General features: G+C 43.6%; 1 protein-coding gene across 2 annotated transcripts in view; it reads left to right on the top strand.

Moving 5' to 3' along the window:
• The window catches only part of LOC135375281 (peroxiredoxin-6-like), a 32,114-nt gene that overhangs the window by 4,242 nt on the left and 1,668 nt on the right, over positions 1-26,204 (top strand). Inside the window, exons 2-6 of one of the 2 annotated variants that reach the window (XM_064608023.1) lie at positions 7,329-7,485; positions 10,188-10,331; positions 13,913-13,986; positions 15,920-15,992; positions 17,182-22,026. In XM_064608023.1, coding sequence (XP_064464093.1) covers positions 7,329-7,485; positions 10,188-10,331; positions 13,913-13,986; positions 15,920-15,992; positions 17,182-17,208 — 475 coding nt within the window. In that variant the 3' untranslated portion in view covers positions 17,209-22,026. Of the gene's footprint in view, positions 1-7,328; positions 7,486-10,187; positions 10,332-13,912; positions 13,987-15,919; positions 15,993-17,181; positions 22,027-26,204 lie in introns of those variants that run through there. The other variant, XM_064608022.1, reaches the window with a different exon arrangement.

Genomic DNA, 26,204 nt, shown 5'->3' with positions numbered 1-26,204 from the left:
TGTGAGCACATATCAGGCAGGGAGGAGCTGGGGACCCACTTATCTTTTGAAGTGCTATTTTCCGCATTGTCACCACAGCAAATAACGAAGGCTGTTGAGAGCTATTGCACCGATGATAACCTTCTTGTAGAAACCAGACAGAGTTTGTACGCACCGTTCTCGACAAACAGCTGCCGCTTGCCATACACCTTACCTGGACCTGTTGTGAATGCCATTCTGCTGCCTCTTCAAGTTCAGTACTGCACCGTACAAGTTCTATACTTCAATACAATTCAATACTACAAGTTCAATACTGCACCGTACCTGTTCATTGTTATATCTCCGCATGAACATCACAAAACGATGCAACACAAACAACTACACCAAAGACAGCAAAGAGAGCAATATGTTACTAAGTGTGGAAAGATGGGCAAGTGTTCAGTCCGTAATTATAGTTGCACGGCTCTATAGTAGTATAGTTGTGTAAAGAGCACAGAGAAGAAAAATGGGCAGCTCAACTAAAGCTCCAACTCCTGCTCAACACAACGCAATCTCGAGCTTGTGCTGTGTTGTCCATTTTTTGTTGTGTGCTCTTTTTATTCGACTGTGATACTGCACTAGTGGTTGCTTGCAAATGACAACCTAATGCCCACATGTTGACATTTGTTGGCATGTGACACCCTGTAAGATCACCAACATTCCTGTGTCCATCCATCACCACCTTCAACACAAACGAACCCACATTGTCACTAGCTGTTTATCACTCTTTTTGATGGTTGTCTCCCGTCAATGCTTTTACTATTCATAATGCATGTACTTGGTTGAGAATGTGCAGTTATAGGATTATTGGCAAAGACTTTTGTCTTTGTCACACGTTAATTTTAATGGAATTTAACGCCGTTGAATTCGTGACAGGTATGCGGAAAATGGGAGAAAACAGCTGCGGAAACAGCTTGACATGCACTCATCCCCTGAACACAGAGCACACATGAAATATGCACTTTGTAACTGAACAGAAACACACACATATATCACAGTCACAATCTCAATTCAACAAGGGTTTTGTCAAAACAAACCCCCCCAAAAAAGGGGTTTGTTTTGAGTTTCATATGCCAATGCTATCAAATTTAGTTAATATAGTAGGAGAGATTGCGTACCATAGCTTGGTGTGTAATTGTGGTAGATGTCACGGGTTTTTTGTTACAAGTGCTAGAAAGCACAGTTCGGATAGATTTACAAGCCACACCCGTTAATTTTTAGCGAAATGCTAATTAGCAAAAGAATGCAAAAAGTGCCTATAGGTATTACATAATGTTGAAAGAGTTTTTAATATTAAATATTAAAGATAAGATTGACGTCGCATTGTGACGTGTCAGTGACGTGGCATGCTCGTAAGCTCCTCCCACTGGCTGCCACTTTTCTTGAGAACGACAATGACGAATTGTCTTCGGGATAAAAGAAGGGTACGGACGCGACCAGATTTCAAAGCACCATTCGAGGCTTCGTTTTCAAGCAAATGCTACATAATCTCAGCAGCTGCGACGAAAAAGTGAAACGACTGACGTCATGTGAAAACACCCTATATGTAGGGAGTGACTTTTTCGGGTTCAACCCGATTCCGCCCGGTTATTCCCCTCACACACGATCCCACACACACAAAAAAAACACACACAGAAAAAAGAGATTAGGAAAGGACTTAATAGACGAGAGGAGAAACAAAAATTTCTTCCCTAATTAGTTATATAAATAGGGCCCGATTTTCACCCCCCCCCCCCCCTCGAACCTGAGAAAGGCATTTAACCCAAAAAAGTCACTCCCACCTATATGATGAATAGATGAAGCCCTAATACAGTGCCCCATGGTACTTGACGAACAATAATATTTTCTTGGGGCGACACAACTTGACACCCCCAAAATATGACAAATAAGTATAGCACTGGTCTACATACTCCGCAGTGGGTTAACTTACAGAGCAAAACGTTACGATTTATGTGGTCAAGTGTCCTGGAAAGACGATGGAAAATGCCTAAGTTAATCCCCCAGGGCAGGTTTTGAATTCCGTAACCACGGGAGATTTACTTGGTTGGAGGGAGAACCTGAGACAAAACCAAAATGAGCTTTGAGACAAAAATTGGCTCTCTAGGCCGGCCAGTTTTGAGATAGGCACTCCATGTGCGTTATCTCTATCTCTCTCTGAATGACACATCGTCCATTGCCCGCCGCCTGAAAAAAAAGAAAAGGAAAACATTCTTGTGATATGGTCAAGTGGCTGAAAGTATGTCTATGAAGGCGACATTTGTCCTTTGCAACTATTATTGCTGTGCGCATTGGTTGCGTTGTGCACATGTTATGCTATTCCGTAGTATGGTAGTGTGCGGAAAATGTAAAGTGCTCGAAAAGTAAATTGCCGAGAAATGAGCAAAATGGTATTGGCCCTAAAGAAAATAAAGAAAATGCAGTGTGGTAATGAGACACCTTCATTCTGTTTCAGTGTACATTTTTACTTTGGCTGTAATCTGTATGGTAGATTTATAATACTCCAATAGTGATAGTCATTTGCATGATTTGCTGTTACGGAGACCACCATAGGATAGAGTATGAGATAGAAAGAGATAGACTGGAACAATGTAGAGAATTGCCTGTATTGTTGTTGACACTCCAGTCATTGTCAAAATGAAGTTGTTCTTGGATGGTAGAGTAGGAGATATTGGAGATTGCGAGCATTCAACTATAGCATGATGTTGTAGTGGATGAGGCAATTGAACATTGAAGGACGACAACTTTATTTGAATGATGATGAGAGGGGAGTTACTCGCGGTCACGGCTGGTGAAATGGAATAATGAGTCCCCTCAGATGGAGGACGACGACACAATGGGGTAGCGACAATGCTGTTGTTGCTGTTTAGCATGGCGACTGTGAACACAAAATACATTCTTTGTTTGTGGAGAGACCAAGCAATGCTTTGGTGATCTGTACTGGTACGACCTTACTGCATCCAGCTGTAAGCAACATACAACATGATGTGCAGGTGCAGATAAAGCACCCAAAGGGCACATCATATAATCATTTAATGCATGGCAAAAACGACACCAGCTCTCCCAATACGACTGTGTTTCCTTTGAACGTTACGGGGGGGGGGCGCAAGAGTCGCAGATCTGGTAGGGAGCTCCGAAACATTTTTCGTATTTTTCGCTGAAGGTTTTGGCCATCCCTCAGTACTGTGGAAACCCAAGTTCCCACAACCTCGGGGCGTCGGCCCGTTCGTTCCGCACACGAAGTACGTAACAAGCAAGGCAACAGAGATTCAATCAAACAACATCCAATATATTTTAACCTTTAAACGAACCCTTCTTCCTATACTCTGGTTCTGCCACAGCGGGGAATGCCCCCCAAAAGGCAGGCTTCTTGCCTGAAATAATTAACTGTCACGCCCCCTAGTTCGCAGCACGGGATGCCCCCATGTCTAGCAGATGAGATATCTGCCACAGTACATGCACATTGTTGTTGAACAATGCACGCTGCGTGGAGGAAATACGGGCACTCGTCCGTGCCACTTTTTCCTCAACATCTCCCTCAACTTCGGCGTCACCTGCGGCCACTGTCCTGTGCCAACAGCAGAGACAGCTGCACTCATTTCTGCTAGTCATGCTTTCTCCCCGTATGCACATTTGCAGTCTTTACAGTCATCGTGCACACTCAGAACTGGCAGTGACCAACTCTTCCATCCAAGAACTGTTATACCTGTGCCATGCAGGTAGAATGAATTGCATCACCATCCCAAATTCTATCACTGACTAATGCCGTGCGACGAATCAGTTTGTAATATAATGTTAAGCCTCGGGTTGTAGATGTCGCCTGCTCACTAGTCTACTAAAATGTATCCCCATTTAAAAACTTATTAGGCAGCTTGCAATTGCATGTACGTACTATTCTGAAATTCAACGACAGTGAGTTTATTTTCATGCGGATAAGCTGGAATGTGCCTTACTAATGTGGTCACGTAAAAGCTATTTGCCGACTGGTACCCACTTCAAAGCAAACAAGATGGCATCTGTTGCATCGAGCCTCGTCAAAGAATACTTCCAGAAAGAATACCTTTAATTATGAAATAATCTTGCGCTGCACGGCACAAAGTGACTTGCACAAAACTATGGGAGCAAGAGTAGGCATTTCGTTGGCGAATGAGTTGTGGCGATCTCATTAAGTGTAAACTGTCATTCAGACAAATGTTATTAAATCTCACCGTGTGGCACTACACAAATGACATAAAGATGTGGGATTCAGCACTTAATGTCACTGTTAGTGCCAGTGCAGCAGGGGTATTGCTGTGCGGTATTCATAATGAGGGTTCATCCAATGAGTATCAGTATTGGGCTATTAGAAATCCGCAATAAAGATATACAAAGCTGAAAGGCAAGCTGCAGTTGAATGAGAAGATCTCATTGTCATGATGCTGTTTTGTTGTTTTCTTTCCCAGTACACTTATCTAGCTTTGCTTATTTCTACGCAGTTTATTTTTCGAGCACCATACATTTTCCACTCATAACCATATGAGTGAATACAACAAGTTCTGTTATTTGGCCTTGGTCGCTCTTGTGCCATTAAGCACCAAAACAAGTTCTGTACAATGCAGGTGATGCACACTGCATTGACTGGCAGGAGAGGAATCTCGTCTCTATAGAAATATTTTTGGTCACTCGATCATGTCACGAGAATGCGTTCTTTCCAGACGGGGCATGATGTGTGCTGCTGTGTCACTTAGAGATAGATAAACGTACCGAGAGCACCACTCAAAGTGGGCCAGCACAGGAAGCTCATTTTCTTATTTTGATTGCGTCACTGATTATCCTCTCCCATACTTCGTCCAATCTAATCTTTCTTTTCTCCGGAAGACAAAATCTTTACAGAGGCTTTAAGAAGAGCTCTTCCAGTTCAAGGTCCACAACGAAAGCTATGTTGACAATCTGTCGGCAAATTATGTTTATCGAGAAATGAGTGGTATCAATTAGTCACGAATTAATGACCTTCACTTTGAGAAAATAAGGAAGATCGAAATAATGTGAGAGCACCATAATTTACCCGATAATTTTTGTCACCACCTTTGAAAAACAAGACGTTTGCAATTTGTGTGTGTGTAGGAGAAACACCAGTCGATAATGAGATATTATAAATGTGGACAAGCAAAGAAACTAGGTCAAGAACAGGCTTAACTGGTTCAAAAGTCACCTTTGTCACTATTCTAGACCTATTTTTATTTTTTAAAATTCAGACTCAGTAACTGAACTTAAAAACAGGAAATATAGTACAGACACATCAGAGGTTGAGCAGTACAGATAGCTTCCACACGCCACTGACGAGTTACAACTGTGCACAAAATGTGTACCTAACGTTTACGCTAATTTGTGCCTCAACAGTTCGAAACACAACAGGTGCAACTGCATTACTCCTTTCTCTTCTCGATTTGGATGGATAACCTTATTTATATTTCTTTAAAAATTTTGCTGGAGTCCCTACGTATTTGTACAGGAATGAATGTACACTCCTTTTGGGGTACCCACCCTGCCCTGTATACGCTGCAGTCCCCGGATGCTTCTGGGCTACAGTGGTTTCTTTCTATCCAGAGCTTTCTGTGTAGTGGAAATATTTGTTACGTAAAATAGACACCGGCACACACAACATTTAGAGTGTATTGAAATGACGTTTCGGAATCCATTTAGATTCCATCATAAGAATGGCATGCGAGCGCCTGCAGTCAGTCAGCAGTCATCGAGAACAGCAGGTCCGGAACGTTTGTTGATAGCTCCCTGTGTTTTTTTTTATGTACCAGGATTCCAATTGTTTGCGTGTGCCACAACGACTTTCCCTGGCTAACTTCTCTCAATCTAGACCTGACTGCTACGCCCCCTTTGTACGTAAATAGGTTGGGGCAGGTGCTTACATACTATTCTGATGATGGAGTCTGAATGGATTCTGAAATATCACTTTAAAGCGTTTTAAATGTTGTGTGTAGTGGAAATAGAAGTCACTAAAAATTGATACATATTGAGTAAATTGCTGGTTAGGTCTTCCTTTGAGTCGGTGTTTCAGTGTTGAATGTGGGGGACAAGGAGTCTCTGTGGCCGCTTCTCATGTTATGGGGAGAGCAGTCTCGTTAATGCGGTCGACCATGGACAGTGTCATGGAATAATGCCTAACGGTCTTTGAGAAGTCTTGCTTCATTGAACTTTTCTTTCCTCGCTAAAAGATTTTCCTAGAAGATCATAATCCTAGAAGAAGGTCATAATATGGGACACCCAGTCACGTTTTCTCCTCAAAATTTTGCACGTTTTTCTATTGATGTTTTAAACATTACATTAATTCTTGTGCTCGTATCTCAGCAGCAGACTTGTGCCTGTTACTAAAAAAAAAACGAACTAAATGCTGTTATCCATTACTTCAGAAAAAAGTAGCTAAATACGTTACTCGTTACCAACATACAAAAGTAATGAGTTCTCGTTACTCACAGGTAACGAGTTACTTTTACGTTACCGCCACATAGTTAAAGGAGCCAACAAACATGTCGTCATGAGTGTATATCATATTGCCTGGACCTTCTCCCTTCTTTCTGAAGTGGGGTTGATCGGAGATTATGAAAACACAAGAAAAAAACACCGGTTTTCGTGCCACCGATCACCAGCGGTTCCCGAAAACAGACGAGGGGCTGCATCATAATTTAGGACACTCAGAAGCTTAACAAAGACAAGAAAAGGTTAGAAGTCGAAACATGCTTTTTATAGCCATAGCACAATTGGTGCCCGTTCTTGGGAAGGAGTGATGGTCGGAGATTCCGGAAAACAAGAGAGAAGACAAGGGCCTTCGTTTAACACGATTCAGCACGCCAATAACACATCTAGCGAGAGACTGCAATAGTAATACTTTGAGTGACACGTGGCCGTGGGTCACGCAGGACAAATCTGCGCGCATTGTGCCACACAGTGTCGAAATGTGCTCCCCCACTCTGAAGAAAAGGAACGAGTAACGCAGTAACGAGTTACCAATTTTTGTAACTGATTCCGTTACTGTTATCACTTTTTAAAAAGTAACTGAATCGTTACTTCGTTACCAAAAAAGGTAACCGTTACCAAGTAACGAGTTATGCACAACTTTGCTCAGCAGTACCCAAAGTCGGGAATGCGTGTAAGAGGCCATTTAAGAGAGTGCCGTTCATTGTCCCATGTAAAGACTATTTTTGTTGTTTATAGTGTATGAGCACAGGCACATTGTCAGCGCACATTTTTAGCGCACGTTACAGCCCTAGTGATGATATATCACCCTTCTTATTATTTCCTTTTTCCTTGTTTCCTTCAAGATGGGGCATTCTGTTCTCTCACCCTGCTGATTACACGCCAGTGTGCACCACTGAATTGGCTAGGGCAGCGCAGTTGGCTGGCACCTTTGAGAAGAAAGGAGTGAAGCTCATTGCTCTCTCGTGTGACAGCGTTGACAGTCACAATGGCTGGATTAAGGTAAGCCAATTGAAGTGCACAACGTACATAGAACTTGCTTGAACAGGTGTTAACGGGAGAGCAAGAGAGCAACCTATAGTATTCTGGACAGACTATTCTTGGCTGTGAAATATGAAAGTCACTGAAAAGGTTAGCCAGCTGTAGGGCGTAACCTTTTCAGTGACTTTCATATTTCATCGTTGATTTGTTAGGCAATTTGAGGCTTTGTTTGTATCTGTCCCTTCTATGTTTGTTCCAGCCTCAGAACATCAGTCTCTCTCTTATTCTTGGCTGCCCTGAAATGTTGTCCTTCCCCAAAATATCGTCTGTGACTCTTCCCTTGAAGGGGCACTAAAGGGGTCTTTGTTTCTGGGCCTCATAGACTTCGGGAATGAGGTACATTCTGTGCTCGATGCTCATTAGTTCGAATACATCTGTGGTGTGATGCAGGAAGAAGTAGAATTATGCTGTATTTTGCGATGCGTGCCTACTGTGAAGTGTGTGTAACATTGAGTTTCATGTCAAAATTACGAATGAATTATGGCAGGATGACGAAGTATCTCACCTGCCAATGGAGATGACGTGTGGATTCGTGACAAGGATTGTTCCACCCGATACCATATCTTTGTTGTTGTAGATGTCACAGTACACTATATGTACTAGAATATTACACAACAGTGCTATTATAACAGTTCCAATACTACTGTAGCTTCTTATGTGCGCACATCTGCAACCTCACATGTGCACTGCTCCACTCACTTGGAAGTAGCTCCAGCTGCTGCTACTACAGAGTATGCATCCCAGCGATGTGTATCTCTATGCATTTCTGCCAAGTTGGAGCTCCCCTCGTATGGCATTGATTAAACAAAAAATGCGGGAATGGGATATTCCTGCAATGTATTTCCTTTCTATAATTCGTTGTGCCAGAGGTGACGTACCCTTGAAGTTTTTCCATCCTTCGGAGGAAGGGGAACCTTCGCAGTAGCATATTTTCGCAGTTTTGGCACTGAATGTTTCAAAAATGTCGCAAAAATTTTTCCACTTGAATGCCCCTTTCAGATTTCTACATCTTGTACCCTCCTTGTTTAGACAGGGTGTAGATAATCCAGAATTTAGCTCAGCAATTTAAGCCATATTACTGAAAAAAAAAAAAGAAACGTCTGAGACCAGCTCGTATGGCGTTGCAGTTAGGAATGATTGCCTTCCACGGAGGTGACGCAAGTGCGAATCCCCGCAGCTCTGAGACAGGTCTAAACACAGGTCTAAACAGACCTTGTTTAGACAGGGTGTAGATAATCCAGAATTTAGCTCAGCAATTTAAGCCATATTACTGAAAAAAAAAAAAAAAAAAGAAACGTCTGAGACCAGCTCGTATGGCGTTGCAGTTAGGAATGATTGCCTTCCACGGAGGTGACGCAAGTGCGAATCCCCGCAGCTCTGAGCTTTTCCCTGGATTTTCTAGCAGACGTTCCAGAGGAATGTCATCACAGCTTCCCCTGAAGTCTGCCCAGCACACATACTATTGCCCTTGTTCCCCACTCCTTTGTGTTGGCCTCTCTCCATCTGTCTGTCTGTGCACCACACATGGCAACAGCTTAAAAAAGAGAGAACTCTGCAAGCACTGTGCCATGCTATTATGTCACAACTTCCCATGGACGATGACAAACGTTCGATGCTACCACCCACCCTCCTGTGCACAATTTAGTGCACGATTCTAGAGTACTCCAGGGCTGAGACCTTCGGGCCTTCAACGTTGTGCACACTAACGTGCCCTGAGGACCACCTTGCTACTGCCGCAGCATGTTGCCTGCTTCAGTAGATCCCACTGGCATCAGGTTAGCATCTGTGAGCCAGCAGACAACAAAATCTGCTTAAGATGTAGATGAAATGACACAGCAAAATCAATAAGTCGATGTAGCTTTCGGATATACGTACTAATGCAAAGTAGAAAAAAGAACAGTGCGAGCACATAGATATAACATAATTTCATTTTCTTGCGTCTGAGGAAGACCCTGGACAACCACACACAATGAACTCTGATACTTATTTTGGGCTTCTGGTGGTTGATGGGAATAGAGTTCTAATTAAAAGCATCTTTTACAATCTTTTACATCTTTTACAATCATTACAAGTATAATTACAAGTTGCTCTACAAGTGTCCCATTGTGGCTGGAGAGTGTTGCAGCCCCTCAAGACAATTGTTTATCAGTGTGGTCTATCATTCGCATTGCTAGTTATAGTGCCCAAAATGTTGTGGTATTAAATGGCTGATAGTCACATGCGAGTTTTTCTTTAATGTCAGTTTCCTTTGGTAGTGCATGGGCCCTGTATGGGTTCATGTGTGTACTACCTGTGGAAAATTCTTGGTTCAAAAAAAATCTGCCTACAAATTTGCAATTAACTCAACATGCAGTGAAATTTTTTCCTCTCAAGTTAACGTACAAGGAAGATACTTGTTTATGCTCTGCTCAGTAACAAAAGCTGGTTGACTTGGGCAAGATTTGGCACGAAACAACTACGGACCAACAAATGATGAGCACTTATGTGTGTATTTCCGTTTTAAAGCTTATTGCTGCGTGTGAATTTATCAACAAGTGGAGAGGCTGTTCACCCTTTCCACCTTTAGTACTACATACTCAGCTTGCATGTTTTGATGACCAGGCAGATCGGGTTTGGTGCAGCCTTTGTTTCCTCTTGGCTGAACTTGTTTTTTGTTCTGACAGGACATTGAAGCCTTTGGGGAGCTTCCTGATGGGCCTTTCCCATACCCCATCATTGCAGATGAGAAGCGTGAGATTGCAGTGAAACTTGGCATGCTTGACCCCGTGGAGAAGGACAAGGCGGGACTCCCTCTCACCTGCCGGGCCGTAAGTCGAACATCGTGTTCTATAACACATGCGTTTACATTCTAGTTAAACTTTTAAGAGCTATATTTAGTAGCTGTGCACTATGGAGTTTGAATATCAACTATGGGGTGGGAAACTGTGTTCACTTCATTTTTTTTTTTTTTTTCTTCTTGTATGGGGGTGGGGTGGGGGGGGGGCGCATCAGGTAATGAAATACATTTCACTTTGCCAATTCGTAAGGTTGCTCTGTGCTCCTGAAATTTAACTGGTATTCTTTCTTGGTTTTATTTATTGTCTGTGTAGTAACTTTTGAAGTGTGTCTAGCTGAACACTAATGAGGCCGATGTAACAGGTGTGCACGAGTCTCGCTCACGAGTCGTATACTTGAGCCAGGTTGTATTTTATTTGCGGTTTTGAGGTTAACCGCCATTAGAGTTCGCAGTTTTCATGCTGCCGAGTGTGCACATTAAAACTTAGACGAGAATGCATTCTACAACTTGTTCTTGTGGCATCATGTACGAACTTGCCCAGTCAACCCTTCTTGTCAGTCTCTTCTGTTGAATGTTTTCTGTTTCCTGCATCCTCATACTTGGGCAGATATGAACGGAAAATCTTACCCCAAACTTCCTGAGTCACTGAACTTTTATTTTGTCATTATCGTCGGCATCTCAAAGGTTGATCACTATGCTCAAGACAGTCCTCCTCCCATGAAGGCAGCTTTAAACCATGCGCAGGTGGTCATTTTTTTCCCACAAAATACTGTCATAGAGATGCTTACTAGCAAACACATCATAATCAAATGGTCAGATTGTGGAAAGATGTGAGCTGGAAGAGGGCAGCGTGGGAGCAGGAAAGTGTTGTTTTTGCTGAATTCTTTTTTTTTTTGCATTCAGGGATCATTCGAGCCAAGAGCGGGACTAAACGTCCCAGAGTAAGCTGGTGGGATAGCGGGACCAGAAAAGCAAAAGTAGGATTGTCCCTCTTAAATCGGGACATCTGGACAGATTACGCTAGGGAGTAGATCTCCTCCAGTTCCGAGCCCGTTCTACGTCATTTTGCATTGTCTGTATTGTACTATTAGTCTGCAGAAGGATCACTATTGTGAAGTGTGTAGCCATAAGAACCAATGTGAAGCTAGATATTAATGTCAGTTACTCGTAATCAAGCTTGAACAGCTAAGACACACCAGTACCAGCTCCCGTGGCATAGTGGTTAGGATGATCGCTTTCCACGCCGAGACTGGGAGGTGACACGGGTTCGAATCCTGTCACCGGCTGTGCTGTCTGAGGTTTTCCCTGGGTTTTCCGAAGACTTTCCAGACGAATGTCGGCACAGTTCTCCCTGAAGTCGGCCCAGGACGCATACTAACCCCCCTGTCCCACACTCCTTCCTGCTGTCCTCTCTCCATCTGTCCACGTCTGTACGCCGCTCATAGCCACAATTCGCTTCGCAGCGCTAACACGGAATTAAAAAAAAAATAAGACGCACCAGTGCCCGTTAACAAACTTTCGGGGGTTCACAAACTTCGTGTGCCCAGGGAATCCCTGAACATTTGGGGATGCATTGGAAGAACCCCCCACCCAGCTCTCCAGATCCACCTTTGAAAGAACACAAGTGGGATCACACAAAACTAATAATAGGGCACAGTGTTTTTTTTTTTTTTTTCACTGAACAAACAGTTAAGTACATCTGGGACAACCCCAGTGGGGTTCGTTCAGTGACTGTAACGTGCAAGAGCATGCGTTCCTTCTACCATATTTGCTTGTGTAAAGATGCACATCTTTTACCCAAAAACATCTTGCCACTCAGTGGGTGCATTCAATATGCCCCTTGAGGGCACGTGAGGTACTGACATAAATAAATAAATACATAAATAAATACGTGGGAGAAAATTGGAACCCAACACTTAAGGTAACATTTAATTCAGAGATATCAGCAGCGATCTCCCTGTAATCGAATGTCGCGATTCTGCCTCATTGTTGCGATTTATTCCAAGATATTCCCCGACATTATATTCCCCGACAATCTCCCCAGACCCGAACGTCATGGTGCTGCTTGATCATTGCTGTTTATTCTGAGATATCCCTGACAATCTCCACAGAATCGAATGTCACGATTGTGTCTCAATGTCTCGATTTACATCAATCACATCAAATCACATCAAATGCTCCTCCGTTCTATCAAGTGTGGATGAAATAGTGCTTGATGTCTGTAGCATTTGTCTGCCATCACTCTGGCACCAGGTGCTCTATCTCGCTGACTGCGTGATACAAGCGGCCACGTGAGTGGTGATTTACCCAGACACCCCCCAAATTTTTGTCGACACCCCCACATGTTTGCGATTCTGGATAAACTACTGCACGCGAGAGCGATACGCTGGTTGGCTGGCTGGTGCTGCGTCAGATGACCCAGCTGTGCTACTAAGGTTGGGGTGTGTTTAATGTGCGGGGCAAACAGAAAGAAAGCATGTAGCTCACGCTCGCGGTGACTGACTGTGACCGGTGGCCCCTGCGTTCCGCACAACCCAGTCTGGGAACCCCTGCTTTCAACAAAGATGAAGCTTAAAGTTAGCCGTCAATTCTTTTTCTATAACGATACTTAGCGATGCAAAGTGAATTCTAGTAAGGCTTGTAATGCTGAAGCAAGAGGGTTTAAGTCGTAATTTCAAGTTAACGGACGGATCAACTCTTAATCTGCGTCTGTGAAACTTTCCCTAAGAGCATTATACTTTATTAACGAACTCTTACGTAGAGACTTGCACTCCGCCTGAGTGAAGGCATGCTGATGCACAGATTCACCCCCCGAGTCAGAAACCAGAAAGGCTTCGTAAATCTTCCTACTAATGTTATTGTGGAGTACATGCCACATTAAAACCTTACGAAAATCTTGCACATCCATGTTCCTTGCAGTGGGGCTGTGTCCAGAAGGGATGTTCACTTTCAAGGACACTGCCCTCACTTGTTGCCAATATTCCCACAGTCTGTATCTCAGTTTCCAGTGTATGCTACACTCCGTTGACTTTGTTGCCTCTTGTCCCTGCGGAAAATCTTGCACAGTTGGTTTCCAGGGGTTCGATTTACTCTCACATGGAAGACGACCAGCTTTCTTTGGGGTGGTGAAAATGTCTGGAACGTGATTCCTCTCACCCACCTCATTTAGATTTCTGTGCTAGTCCCGGTGTCCAGCTTGGGGTAAAAGTTCACGGAACACAGGGTTATCACATTTCTTCGTAGGAGCGACACCCTGGTTAGTGAACAGGGGAGGACACCCATTCTAAGAGATGCATAGAATAGCGGGTCACACATTTCTTATTTGTTCTCATGCTGATAGCTAGCAGGTGGCCATTCCGATGAGGAAATACGTTAGTGCTGTGTTCTGCCAACTTTAGTCCCAAGTTCTACATAGCACACTCGGTCTTCCTAATGGTCATTCCCTCGAGAACGTGTGGTGTCCTTCCTCCTCTGTCCCTTTGTCGGTTTGGAAAGCAAAGTGGGAAAGCACCCCTTGACTGGAAATCTGTGGATGTGGAGCTGGAATGCTGTTGATTTGCATCAAGTCAGTCTTTAATTGATGTTAAAGCTTGTGTATTGTAACACTTTCAGGTATTTATCATTGGCCCTGACAAGAAGATGAAGCTTTCAATGCTGTATCCAGCTACCACTGGAAGAAACTTTGAGTGAGTGTTATGGTCTCAATTTAGAGCAACAGTTTTTGATGGATTACTCGAACTGTTTTCTGGAACACCCTGTATTAAAACAAGGGTGTCTAACCGTACAAAATACACAATCACGCTGCTTGGATTTCATTCTGGTTCAACCGCGTGGAAAATCCAACCAGTTCATAAACCAGTTTGCAGCCCCGAACCGGTTCGTGAATGGGTTCAATTCCTCAGTTTTACGTATCCTTTAAAACTGCTTTTATCAGGAAATGCACGAAAAATAGCTTACTGCTATTGTCTGCGTTGACGTTTTCAGTGGTGAGGTACTCCCTTTAGCGTGAGAAAGGAGAAATGGATGAACACTCACAAATAGCTTCCACGCTGATGTCCAAGAGTGGAGTCCCGCTACTGTCTGTTCTCAAAATAACTGTTTTCACACGCAAAGTGCCGGCAGGATACACTTAGGGCCTGACTTTTTCGGGTTTTATTTTTGGCCAAATTCGGGGGGTAAATATCGGGTGATATTTTTCATTTGAAAATTCGTGTGTATTCGGGTTAAATCCCGTTACGGCATATTCTGTCATCAGGAATTCGGGTGTATTCGGGTGATTTTTTTTTTTGTTTAATAAAAGTTTGTCTTAACGTGGAACTAATGTTTAGCAATGTTATCAAACTTTATTTTAATGCACGCTTATGAGTGTGCCACGCGACCCGGATGTTTTCGGGTAGATTCGGGTTAAACCCAAATTTTACAGATTTCGTTCGGGGGGTAAATATCGGGCGGATACGGGTTTAACCCTAAAAAGTCATGCCCTAGATACACTTAATGGAAGCTAAATAAGATAGGCAGCATTTTACATAGACTACGGTACTGATCCGGCACACTGCTTTTGCACTGTGAATCTCAAACTGTACCGAAGGATGTCGAAAATACATCTGTCAGCCTTGCTATGATATACCTATGATGCGTTGATATAAAATATTGCGAACATGCTGTAGAGCACGCTGTATCTATGATGTGTGTACCTCTTACGTGTCCGTTTCTCGAAAAGGCCCCTTTTTATTTCAGTTATGTTTCCATGACATGGGCCGATGTTAGACCTTTCCTCTGCTGTAAAAAAATTCTGCTTAAAATCAGTACACTGGCGATGAGTGTTTAAAACGCGGCCCTACACTGTGCACGTGTGTGCTGAGCGGGGCTGGCGGTACCGTGGGATGGCGGCACAGATTCCTGTCACACTGCACAGACTGATGACGCGTGAGAGCACCAGATTGTGAGCCACAGCCGACCACAGGCGTGGGCATAGCAATCACGCCTGCGCAGCTGATATTTGTATGTGGGCTTGTTTTGGCGCGATGGCTGCCACAGAAGCACAATACCACGGCTGTGACAATGCGGCCTTATCATAGACAACATATGCAGGGAGGTCTGTGCAATACTGAGTGAGACTACTTCAGCCCTTACCCGTTAAATACGTGTAGCATCTACTTTTGTGTCCCGTGTACTTCCTCTCGGTGTGAACCCAAGCACCGGTGCAAGCATTCATACGAGCATGTAATTTTCGAGGCGACACTCTCGCCCCAGTTGCTTTGTACAGCATTTTCCTCACGCTGCAGCTTTGACAGGGATGCACTTGGATCCGTGCATTGAGCATTTTTGGAGCTTTAATTTCACGAAACTTCGCAAATCTGCAGAAATTGTGTTGCAGCTCTTCATTTTAGCGGATAAGTCTGCCTAGTGGGATATGGCCTTGAGGGCTAAAATGATTATGAATGTGTCCACTTGAACACAATCGGATCGCTGCATGAGGAATGACCCTTCTTTCATGATAACGCTTCATATCCCTTCAACTGATTCAAGAACCTTGATCTTTCATCAATTAAGGATTAGCATTATCTAAGGGTTGACTGTGATATTATCCCTAATGGCCAATTATTCTGCTCCTTCCAGCGAGGTACTCCGTGCCACGGACTCGTTGCTTGTTACTGAGACCAGGAAAGTTGCCACTCCAGCTGGCTGGAAGGTGAGTGTTCTCTGCTGGCTGTTAGCAACATGTTATATAGGTATGATTTTTAATTTCGAAAGAACTATTGGGGGAGGGGCTATGCACCGCAGAAATAACGGGTCTGCACCGCAAATCACTCTCTGACGATAGCTGGCGGCATGTAACTGTGAGGTGATGACCATTTATGGGAGACTGCCCAGGCTGGAGGTGATATCCTGGTTCGCCACAGTGTGCAGGGAGGCCGCTCATGTTTTTTTTTTTTTTTTTTTTGATTCTTCAACATCTGTTAGGTGCTTGTTCCACTCCCTGTCACTTACACATGTCCCATACAATCCTGCTTTCTAGTTGTCTGCCTTAGTGAAAATTTCTTTAAAGGGACAGTCTGGAGCTGTACACTAGTTGCGAGATTAGAGTTGTATTCCACTCTAAGCTAGGTATAGACTGGAAGCGCAAAATTGTATTCAGCAGATTATTGTTGTTTGTCCTGTCGCAGACACCAGAAATTGCGATGTCATTGTGTAGGGTGGTCGGCTAAAGCGACAATCACTGAAGGTTGGGATGAGGCATGACACCATCAGGAACTGCGACGCAGGAACAATCATGAATGGGTTGAACACCAGTGAGTGACGATAGACGTCAGTGTTGCAGTTGAGTGGAATCCGGGCAATGCGCAGATTACAGATGGAGGAAAACTCAACTTGGAACGTCAAGTTGTTGGAACTTTGCAGTTGAAAGGGTGCCCAAAAAATACGGTAGTCGCAAGATTGTAACGCACAGGTGAACCTTGCAAGAAAACTTGCCGAAAAAGATAGATGCCAATTCTACAGCATGAGTGTGAAACAGGAGGCCAAACACATTCTTATGACTATAAAAAGTACTTTATGACTAGAAACATACGACACACGCACTGTCTCATGGTCCTTCATTGGCTTGTTCAAGCACAGATCGAGCGGCTCCAGTTGCGAGGTCATCCCTCCAGTCGTGCACACATTTCCGGGACACAGTGCAGTTTCCATCTTGCTCTGTTGATAGAATCACCTTCCTCTTGAACGACGCTTCATAATGCCGTCTTCACTGCATTGCAAAAACGAGTCATAAACCGGCACTACCACATGCGACGCTTGTGAGTGTCACCTGGCACTCAACTCGCGATGTAGTTTTTGAGGCAAACTAGAAAAACTCACGGCACGTTCTCATCTGATTTCAGATTTACAATGACGTAAGTACGGGCTAGCACACCGTTGTGGATGTCTCAACGTCGTGAGATTCAGATAAATAGGATTGAGGTCTTATTTCGAGCGTGATATGAGATGGTCTTTTTGTTTTTATTTCTGGAATATATGTCTGGTTTGCATGGCAGAATGCAAGCCAAGAGCTACTGACAGTAACGTTATCTCAGTGGAAGGGATGGTTATATTAGTTGTTTTTAATAATTTGCCAAAAGTTTGATTTGTAAAGTTTTTCACAGTGGCTCTGAGCAGCACAAGAAAGCATGTGACAGTTTGTTTTCAGTAGTTTATTAGGGTATTCATTAGTGTTTTGGGTGAACTCGGTTGTCTCACGACGTAAACCCCCAATTATTATTATGTTTTGGGTTAAACCACCTGCAAAACCGCAAAAACTAAAGTTAAAACACAAAAACGGACAGCACGAGACGAGGCTGAAACCAGCGATGAAACTTTTAATATAGGAGGTACAAATATATATCATGAAGACCCCAGGTAGGGGAAAGGGAACGCCGCTCTGTCTTCTCCAAGGAAGCGGATATGACGCCTGATATCTGATTCATTCAACGGTTAGCGCAGGGTAAAACAAAGAAAAGAGGAAACTGTTGTGGGCGACAAGGATGCCTCGTGTCTTTGTTATCTACGACCGCAAGGTTTAAAGGAGCTGCGAACTCTTCCAAGCTAGCCCACCAACTGCGTCTGCTCCAAGCGGGGGGCTTTATTTTGTCGGCTGTGACACCTTTTGTATAGGTCCGTATCTTCACCATATATAGGACTCTCCTTGCCAACCATCATCCCGGATGACAACATTCTCGCCCATGATTTGTTGATAACGAGAGATGGATTGTATTATATATCTTAGAGCCTGAAGTTTTAGGGTTTTACCCGATTCTTCCCCGAATTTGCACCCCAAATTGAAGGTTGCCTCTTTAGGGTGAAACCCGATTTTTACCTGGCAAATTGGGATGTCTGTAGCAATGCATTAATTTACTTGTTTGGCAGAAAAATTCAGTTGCATCACCATTTGTACCAAACCACTACAGTTAGCTGAGTAACTGAGCCCGATTTCACCATGAATTTAGCATACTGGAAGTTTTTTTCACCTGAATTCGCACAAATTTAGTGCGCATGTTTATTTACCCGATTTTTACCCCCCTGAATTTAGAAAAAAATATTTCCCGAAAACTTCAGGCTCTATATATCAGTGTTCGAGGTAACTCGTTACTGTAACTAAGTTCCTTTTTTTGGTAACTTCTAACTTAACTCGATACTTTTGCGCCGTGGTAACTTTCAGAGGAACTCTTACCTTTTTCAGGTAACTTTGCCAAAGTAACTTAGGTTAATTTCCAAGTTACTTTTAACTCTCTTTTCACTCACGTCCACATATTTTCTCGCTTTCTCTCCGGTTCCTTCATGGCTTTTTTCCCCGTAACTTTTTTCTCCATAAAACGTGATATTCAATCAATGGCAGTATTTTATTCAGGAAGTAAGAACTGCTGCCAATGAAATGAAGCTGAACCATTGTGCGCTCATAGGGGGTAAGATGCAAAGCATTCGAATACACCTCTACCAGAGAAACGTCATCATGACATTGGTAGACAGACTGAAACCGGAAGAAGAGGGCTGGGTTCCACGAACGGGCACTTGTTTGCTGCCTCCCATTGAAAGAAAAGCAGGACCGAGGGTCGCGTCCCTTTAAGGGACCATATCGCAATCCCCTCCAGACCGTTACCTTCGGGCGCCACCTTCACCTCTAACTTCGAGCGTAGTTCAATTCAACCAAATTTGAGGCACTGTCGAACACTATGACGTCATTCGTTTTCAAACAGGGAGGGGTTTATTGTTGGACATAAACGAAAACTATCTAAGCGTATTGCACTTCTCCGCAGCCAACTCAAGGTCTAACTCAACTGCTTGCGCGTGCTGCACCTGCATAATGCTATTTTGTGTCCTAAGTAACTTGGAAGTAACTCGGTTCTCTTTTTTAAGGAAGTCAGTAACTGCGAGTTACATTTCAGGCTGAAGAACTTCGTTATTAACTTAGCTACATTTTGCGCACGGTAACTTAACCTGTAACGAGTTCTTCTTGACGGGTAACTTCTCAATCTACGCTATATATCATTGATGTGCGGCTAGAAAATTGGCTCCGCCTCCCGCTTTCAACAAATCAGGGACAAGGACGTTGTCGTTTGGTGTGATGGTTGGCTAGGAGCGTGCTATGTGGTGAAGTTCATTTTTAAGAGTGTAGAGCAGAACGTTAAGTGTAGCACCGCATTGGCGTCCGATTCGCGGCTACAATTCTTCCTGTGACGTAACAATGGATATAGAGGTATCTGGATGACAGTACATCTACTCGCCCGTATCCGAAAAAAAGTGTGTTTTTGCATGAACACTGCACATGTTGTGAAGGAGAAGTATTGAACAATAAATTGTAAATAGAATTACGAAGCGTGGAATAACAATATTACACCAATATTATGTACACCCATAACTAAATACTAGGGGAGTGCGAGTACTCGAATTTTCGAATACGAATCGAGTAATACGATATACAGTTGAACCTCTATATAACGAATTTGTAAATGCTGGCTCTTTGTTTCGTTAAATCGAGATATTCGTTAAATGGAACACGCCAAGTTAAACAAAGATGGCCGCCGCACTACCAGCGCCGCGCGTACCGCAAAACGTCATTTGTCATAAAACAGGTACTAAGGTAAGAAGGGCACAAAATATCAAGCTTTATTCATTACATAACGCTAGGTAATGCGTAATTTGTGCACAATATCGTTCTGAGCATTCATAACCTTCGTAACTCCTGATGACCTCGACTGCTTTCTCCTACGCGATCGCGTATCGAAGTTTCTTGGTTGGTTCACTTGCACTCATGACGTCCGGAAAGAACAACCGTACACCGCCGAAAAGAATGAGAAACGGGTACATGTCACGTAAACGTCTGCGCCGATGGAACCTTGAACGGCAGCGGCATCATGCCCATTTTACCACCGTCAGCATCAGCGGCGCGAACAAAAACAAGTAATGAAAAGGCACAAAACCGCAACGTACTGTCGTCTTCATCAACACAAGCAAATTAGACTTCGCGAGATGTCAGCAATGTGTGTTTTCTTGTCCGAAAACAGGTGCGAAGAGACCCTCGCGCCGGTTTCGAAACAGCGTCGGCGCAACGATTACCGGCGGCGGAGACGCACATGTCGGCACGCTCGTGCCTACAGCACGTGACAACCGAAGTAACCAACGAAAACTCGCGTAAGGACAACAGAGAGGGAAGGTTTCTCCTCCTTTTCTTCGTGGTGAAGGGGAAAGACACGCGCAGAAGAGCCCAGAGATTTCGTTAAATAGAGGTGACCAAACGAATGTATTTCGTTAAATCGAATGCAAAAATACATTGGCGTCTATAGGGATGCGTTCGTGCAACGGAAATTTTAAACAGAGGAGTTCGTTAAATCGACGTTCGTTATTGAGAGGTTCAACTGTATCCGGTTGATATTCGCAAAGGATATTCGCTATTCGCAATTTTCGAATATTTTTCGAGTATCTGCCCACTGGCAGAGATGCACGCGGAGACACCAGGGGTGCTGCTAGGCTGGTAGCGCTGCTTGGTGACGTCACCGCGCGTGAGCTTCCTCCTCGCCACTCCTCTCCCAAAGCGAAACCACGTGCAACTGATGAAACCGTTGAGACGCAGTCACTAGTCGCGCAGGGCATGGCAAGTTCGGCTGTGTGTACAACTGAAAAACTGCAGGATGATGGACACGGTTGTGAAGTTGTGCAGGATGACGCGGCAGCGAAGCGAACAAACAGAAGCGCCATGTGGGACTACTTCCAAAAAGAATCTGCAGTTTCTGCTAGTTGCAACCGGTGCTCTGCGCGCATCCAGACACCATCGGGGTCCACAACCAGCCTCGTGAATCATCTGAAGCGACATCACCTACTTTATGCTGAGTTTAAGAAGAAACATGAGGCTAAGAAGGCGGAACAGCAAAGAATCGACAAGTTGGCCACAAAGAGACAGCTGCCACGTGCTCGTAAAGAAGCATTGGATGTCAAAGTGGCACGCATGATAGCCCTAGACTACCAACCGTACAGTGTGTTCGAGGATCGCAGGTTTTGAGAACTTCTGTCCGAAGCGGTACCAGACTACTGCCCTCCTTCAAGAACGACGCTATCTTGGACGCTAGTACCGAAACTCTTTCACGACACAAGGAGAGAAGTTCAAGCAGAACTCGAAACTGCCTTACAAAATGGTGTTGAGTCCATGTCATTCACGTCCGACATGTGGACGTCACGCTCGAACGCCAGCTTCATAAGCCTAACGTGCCACTTCGTCGGTCACAGCTTTCAAGTGAAGAGGTACAACTTGGACACGCGTAGTTTTTCGGGAAGGCATACTGCGACGCAAATATCATCGGTTCTCCGCGACATGGTGAAACACTGGAACGTACCACTGGATAAATTTCCAATCTACATCCAGGCTAGCACGCAAGTACCTCGCTATTCCAGCAACGTCAGCTTCCAGTGAACGGGCATTCTCAGCAGCAGGAAATGTTGCTACACCATGCAGAGCTGCCTTACTCCCTGAGCATGTCAGGCAGTTGACATTTCTGCACAACAACCTGTGAACTGTTGAACAACAACTGAACAGAGTATTCCAGTGTGCTTAGACAAGACTAAGAAGTGTTGTGTTAAGTGTACCTCAGTGTGCCAAGACTGCCTGAATTTAAAACCAAGTGAAGGTTCAACTATTTCAGTGTGTTTGAGAGTCTCCAAAATGTACATTTGTGGGAAGAAAATAAATAAGAAATGTGTGACGTGTTAGTTCTTATTACTTGAAAGTATTCGAAATCCTGATTCCAACTATTCGTACTCGATTCGCAGTGAACTTTAGATATTCGAAAACTATTCGCAGTGAATTTTAAATATTCGAAAACTATTCTCAGTCTAGAATTTGGTACTCGCACACCCCTACTAAATACCTGCAGATAGGAGTTCTTACCTCCTTTAAATAAGAAGATACGAAGGCAGAAAAATAGGCGTTGTGGTTGCCGGTGGTAACTAACTGAAAGAGTGATATTAAACGGTAGGAGCAACTTATTTATTCACACGTGGTAAACAAGGCTTTCGTGCACGAGACTACACTTCTTCAGGTTAGAAAAATATGGACATGGCACAGTAGAACCTCGGTATAGTGAACCCTCATGTAGTGAAGAAACTGATGTGGTGAAGGGAAATCTCTGTTCCGATTGAATGCCCATAGACGCCCATGTATTGTCAACCCGTTTATAGTGAAGACTTTTGTGTCCGAGAACCGGATATAGTGAAGAAAAGTCGGCCGAAACTTCGAAATTTCCCCGAAAAAATGACTCATTCCGCCATCGCGGTCGAAAACGGAACTCATGCAGTTTTCAGGAAGTTGGGTGTGATCAATGACGTAGGATGAAAGGCGTGGTCATGAGTCATGACCAACCAGCCAGGCATCCAGGCTCACTATTTTGTTTTGTTGTCACTATTGTTGTCACTATTGTTGTCACTGTTGTCACTCACTATTTGTGTTGTCAAACGCTTTGCATTGCAGTGCATTTCAAGCTTCGTAAGCGGAAGCGGCCATGAGGGCAAAATCTTGTGCAGTACCACCTTACTGCAACACTTTAGATAACATCAGTTCCAAATGTATTTGTTATCATATGTCTTCATGTAAATAAATAGAGCCTCAAGTTTTAGGGTTTTACCCGATTCTTTCCTGAATTTGCACCCCGAATTCAAAGTTGCCTCTTTAGGGTGAAACCCGATTTTTACCAGGCAAATTGCCCTCTCTGGGATGTCCGTAGGAATGCACCAACTTACTTGTTTGGCTGAAAAGTGCAGTTACATCACTGTTTGTACCAAACTGCTACAGTTAGTTTGAATAACTGAGCCCGATTTCCCCCTCGATTTTAGCGTAATGGAAGTTTTTTCACCCCAATTCGCATGAATTTAGTGCACTTGTTCATTTACCCGATATTTACCGCCCGAATTAAAAAAAAAATATTTCCCGAAAACTTCAAGCTCTATAAATAAAGTGTTTGTATTCTATTACAACCAATATCTGCTGCTTACAGGCATTCTGTGGGTCATACATGCAGGAAAAAAACTACTGAAATAGTGAAGATCCTGATATAGTGAAGATTTTTCATGGTCCGGACGACTTCACTATAAAGGGGTTCTACTGTACAGGCACATATATACAGTTGACGGTGGAGTTCTTGCATGAGGTAACAGGGTGATGGAAAGGATGCAAATACAGGTAAAAATGAAACTAACATAAACACAAACGCAGGGGTAAGGTTGCGTTATGTTGTGCTTCTGATACCTCTGCGTCTGTATTTATGTTCTTTTCATTTTTACCTGTATTTGCATCCTTTCCATCATCCTGTTACCCTCTCGTGCTAAAACTCCCCCGTCAACTGTACATATGCTCCTGTACCATATTCGTATTTTTCTAACCTGAAGAAGCGCAGTCTCGTGCACGAAAGTCTTGTTTAGCACGTGCAAACAAATAAGTTATTCCTACCGTTTAATATCACTCTTTGAATTATTCTCCTTTAAATACGGAAGAAGGATTAGGAAAAAAATCGAAGCAGAATAGTCCTTGTGGGGGTGATTAAATTATAAAGGCAAAAAAGCGATAACCTTGGACGGATTACTAATGTAACCTGGGGTGTGAGTGATTAAAGCTGTTTCCAAGAGACCAACCATCGTTCTAACTGCCGTGCTGTCATCATTACTTTTTTTCTACGATATCTCCCACTCACTCGGAAAACAGGCTGCCGCTTACGGTGTACGTGGGGCATACACGATACCTAATAAGCTCTCTGATCTAACTCCATTCTTACGCCCCTCTAATGGAAACGGTTGCACCACAAACCACAAATCTCCTTTTGTGGATTGCTCCAAAATTGTTGTGTACTCAATTCCCTTAAAATGTGGAGCCTTCTACTTTGCCAAAGCAAAAAATGTCTAAATGAGTAGTTAAGAGAGCACAAAAACAACGTTTCCAATACCTAATTCACCAACCTCCGAACTATCCCAACAACATTTAGACAACTGTTCCGGTTGCCTTCCTCTCTCATCAGTGAGGCTAAAACTCTATTGCATTGCAAAGATGATACTTCTCGCTCACCCTTGGAAATGGCTTTTGTTACTAACACCCCCAGGTTGCATTAGTAATCCGTCCATAGTTATCGCTCCTTGCCTTTATAATCTAATCACCCCCACATGGACTGTAGCACTGTCTTGCTTGTTTTCCTTCCCCTTCTCACTTACTTAAACTTTTCGGTGGTAGATAACAAAAACGTGAGGCATCCTTGTCGGCCACAACCGTCTTCTGTTTGCTTTGTTTTACTCCACGCTAATCGTTGAATGAATCAGATATCAGGCGTCATATTCGCTTTTTTGGAGACTGCACAGTGGCATTCCCTTTCCCCTAACTTGTCTTCATGTGATGTATTTGTACCTGCTATATGAAAACTTTCATTGCTGGTTTGAGCCTTGTCTTGTGCTGTTCGTTTTTGTGTTTTGCCTTTTGTCCTTCCCCCTAGCTCAGGGACATGTTGCCAACATCAGGTATACACCAGCTCGCTTGCATTTTACCACGGTCCACCAAAGGACCGTGATTTTACTGTTCCCCCAAAACTAGCTTGGTGTAGTGCCAATTCTGGAGAATGCTAATCTGGTTTTCACTGCTGGTAATCTCTGCTCATCTAGTATGGCTGTTCCACGTCTTGTGTCCATCTACAGTGCGAGAGGCCCTTTTTTATTTTCCAAATACATAGAAATACATAAAACCTCAAAACATACTGCCCTACAATTTATTAGGACCAGATTGTTTCTTTAAATATCAGTTCATACCATCCATTACCATTCTCTGTACCCCTTTCATAATACAGGGTAGCATCCTTGCGCCAGAAAACTCCAAACTCCAATACAGGGTAGCGTTGAAACGTCGAATTATTAATTATCGCATCTTCAGGGTGTTGTCATCACAGTACTTCCCTACAGATTGCCCTTTGTGCTCTGTCTGCAAGTGCCTCCTTGATTGTGGCCTCTTTCGTGTTGAAGCCTGTTCTTTGCAGACAGTGATTCGACTGTTATGTGATTACGATATCGCTGAGTAAATGCGTGTGTATGTCTCTCAGGCATCGGAATCGGTATTTTTTTTCAGTTCGGTTTGGGTGCAGGTATATTGGTTTGGTTCAGGTTTAGCTCCGCTGAACCGAAGTTATCAGCTTGAACAGGTTCAGGTATATCTGTTCGGTTCGAGTTCGGCTCAGGGAGAACAGCCCCACCCCGCGCATACAGACAAAAAAATATTGGTCAGCGATCGGGACATTTACAGGGATTGGAACCATTACTTTTTTCGGTCCCGGTTTTACCGATTCATGGGCAGTAATTTTGCAACATGAAAACGAGCTTACGCTCCACGTACCCGGTTGAGAAATGTGTGAGATAACCGTTTCAGGTGAGTCAAAAAAAGGTTAGTTAGTAGTGCAATTATTTCACCTCTGAACCGATTCCCGACCGGTAACCGTACAAATTTTTTTCGGTTCAGTTCCGGTTCAGTTCAGGACAAGCAAAAAAATTGTTCTGGTTCGGTTCGGTTCGGGTTCGTCAGAAAATAACGTTTTTTTTTCTGGTTTTCGGTTCGGGTTCAGTTCCAGTTCCGATCCCTGCACGTACATAAAATATGTGTGTTTTAAGTTTAGACTTTAATTCTACGTTGTGGCATGGCATTAGACTTCAGGGGGAAGAAAAGCTACTACTAGAATGTTGTGAGCATTATCAGTACGAGTAGCATTAGTAGTAAAAGTAGTAGTGATAAACCCCAAGGACAATGGCATAAAATTTATGCAGTATCTGTATGTGGCATGCATGTGGGGAGTTGCTCCTCGGAGAGTACTGTAGTGTGCTTTGGTGATATCGCGGTGCAAGCTTAAGGGGGGCAATCACTTCT

This window comes from Ornithodoros turicata, unplaced genomic scaffold (genome assembly GCF_037126465.1).
Source record: "Ornithodoros turicata isolate Travis unplaced genomic scaffold, ASM3712646v1 ctg00000850.1, whole genome shotgun sequence".
NCBI lineage: Eukaryota > Metazoa > Arthropoda > Arachnida > Ixodida > Argasidae > Ornithodoros > Ornithodoros turicata.
The sequence above is the reverse complement of the archived record's forward strand: the minus strand, read 5'-3'. Positions and strand labels throughout refer to the sequence as shown.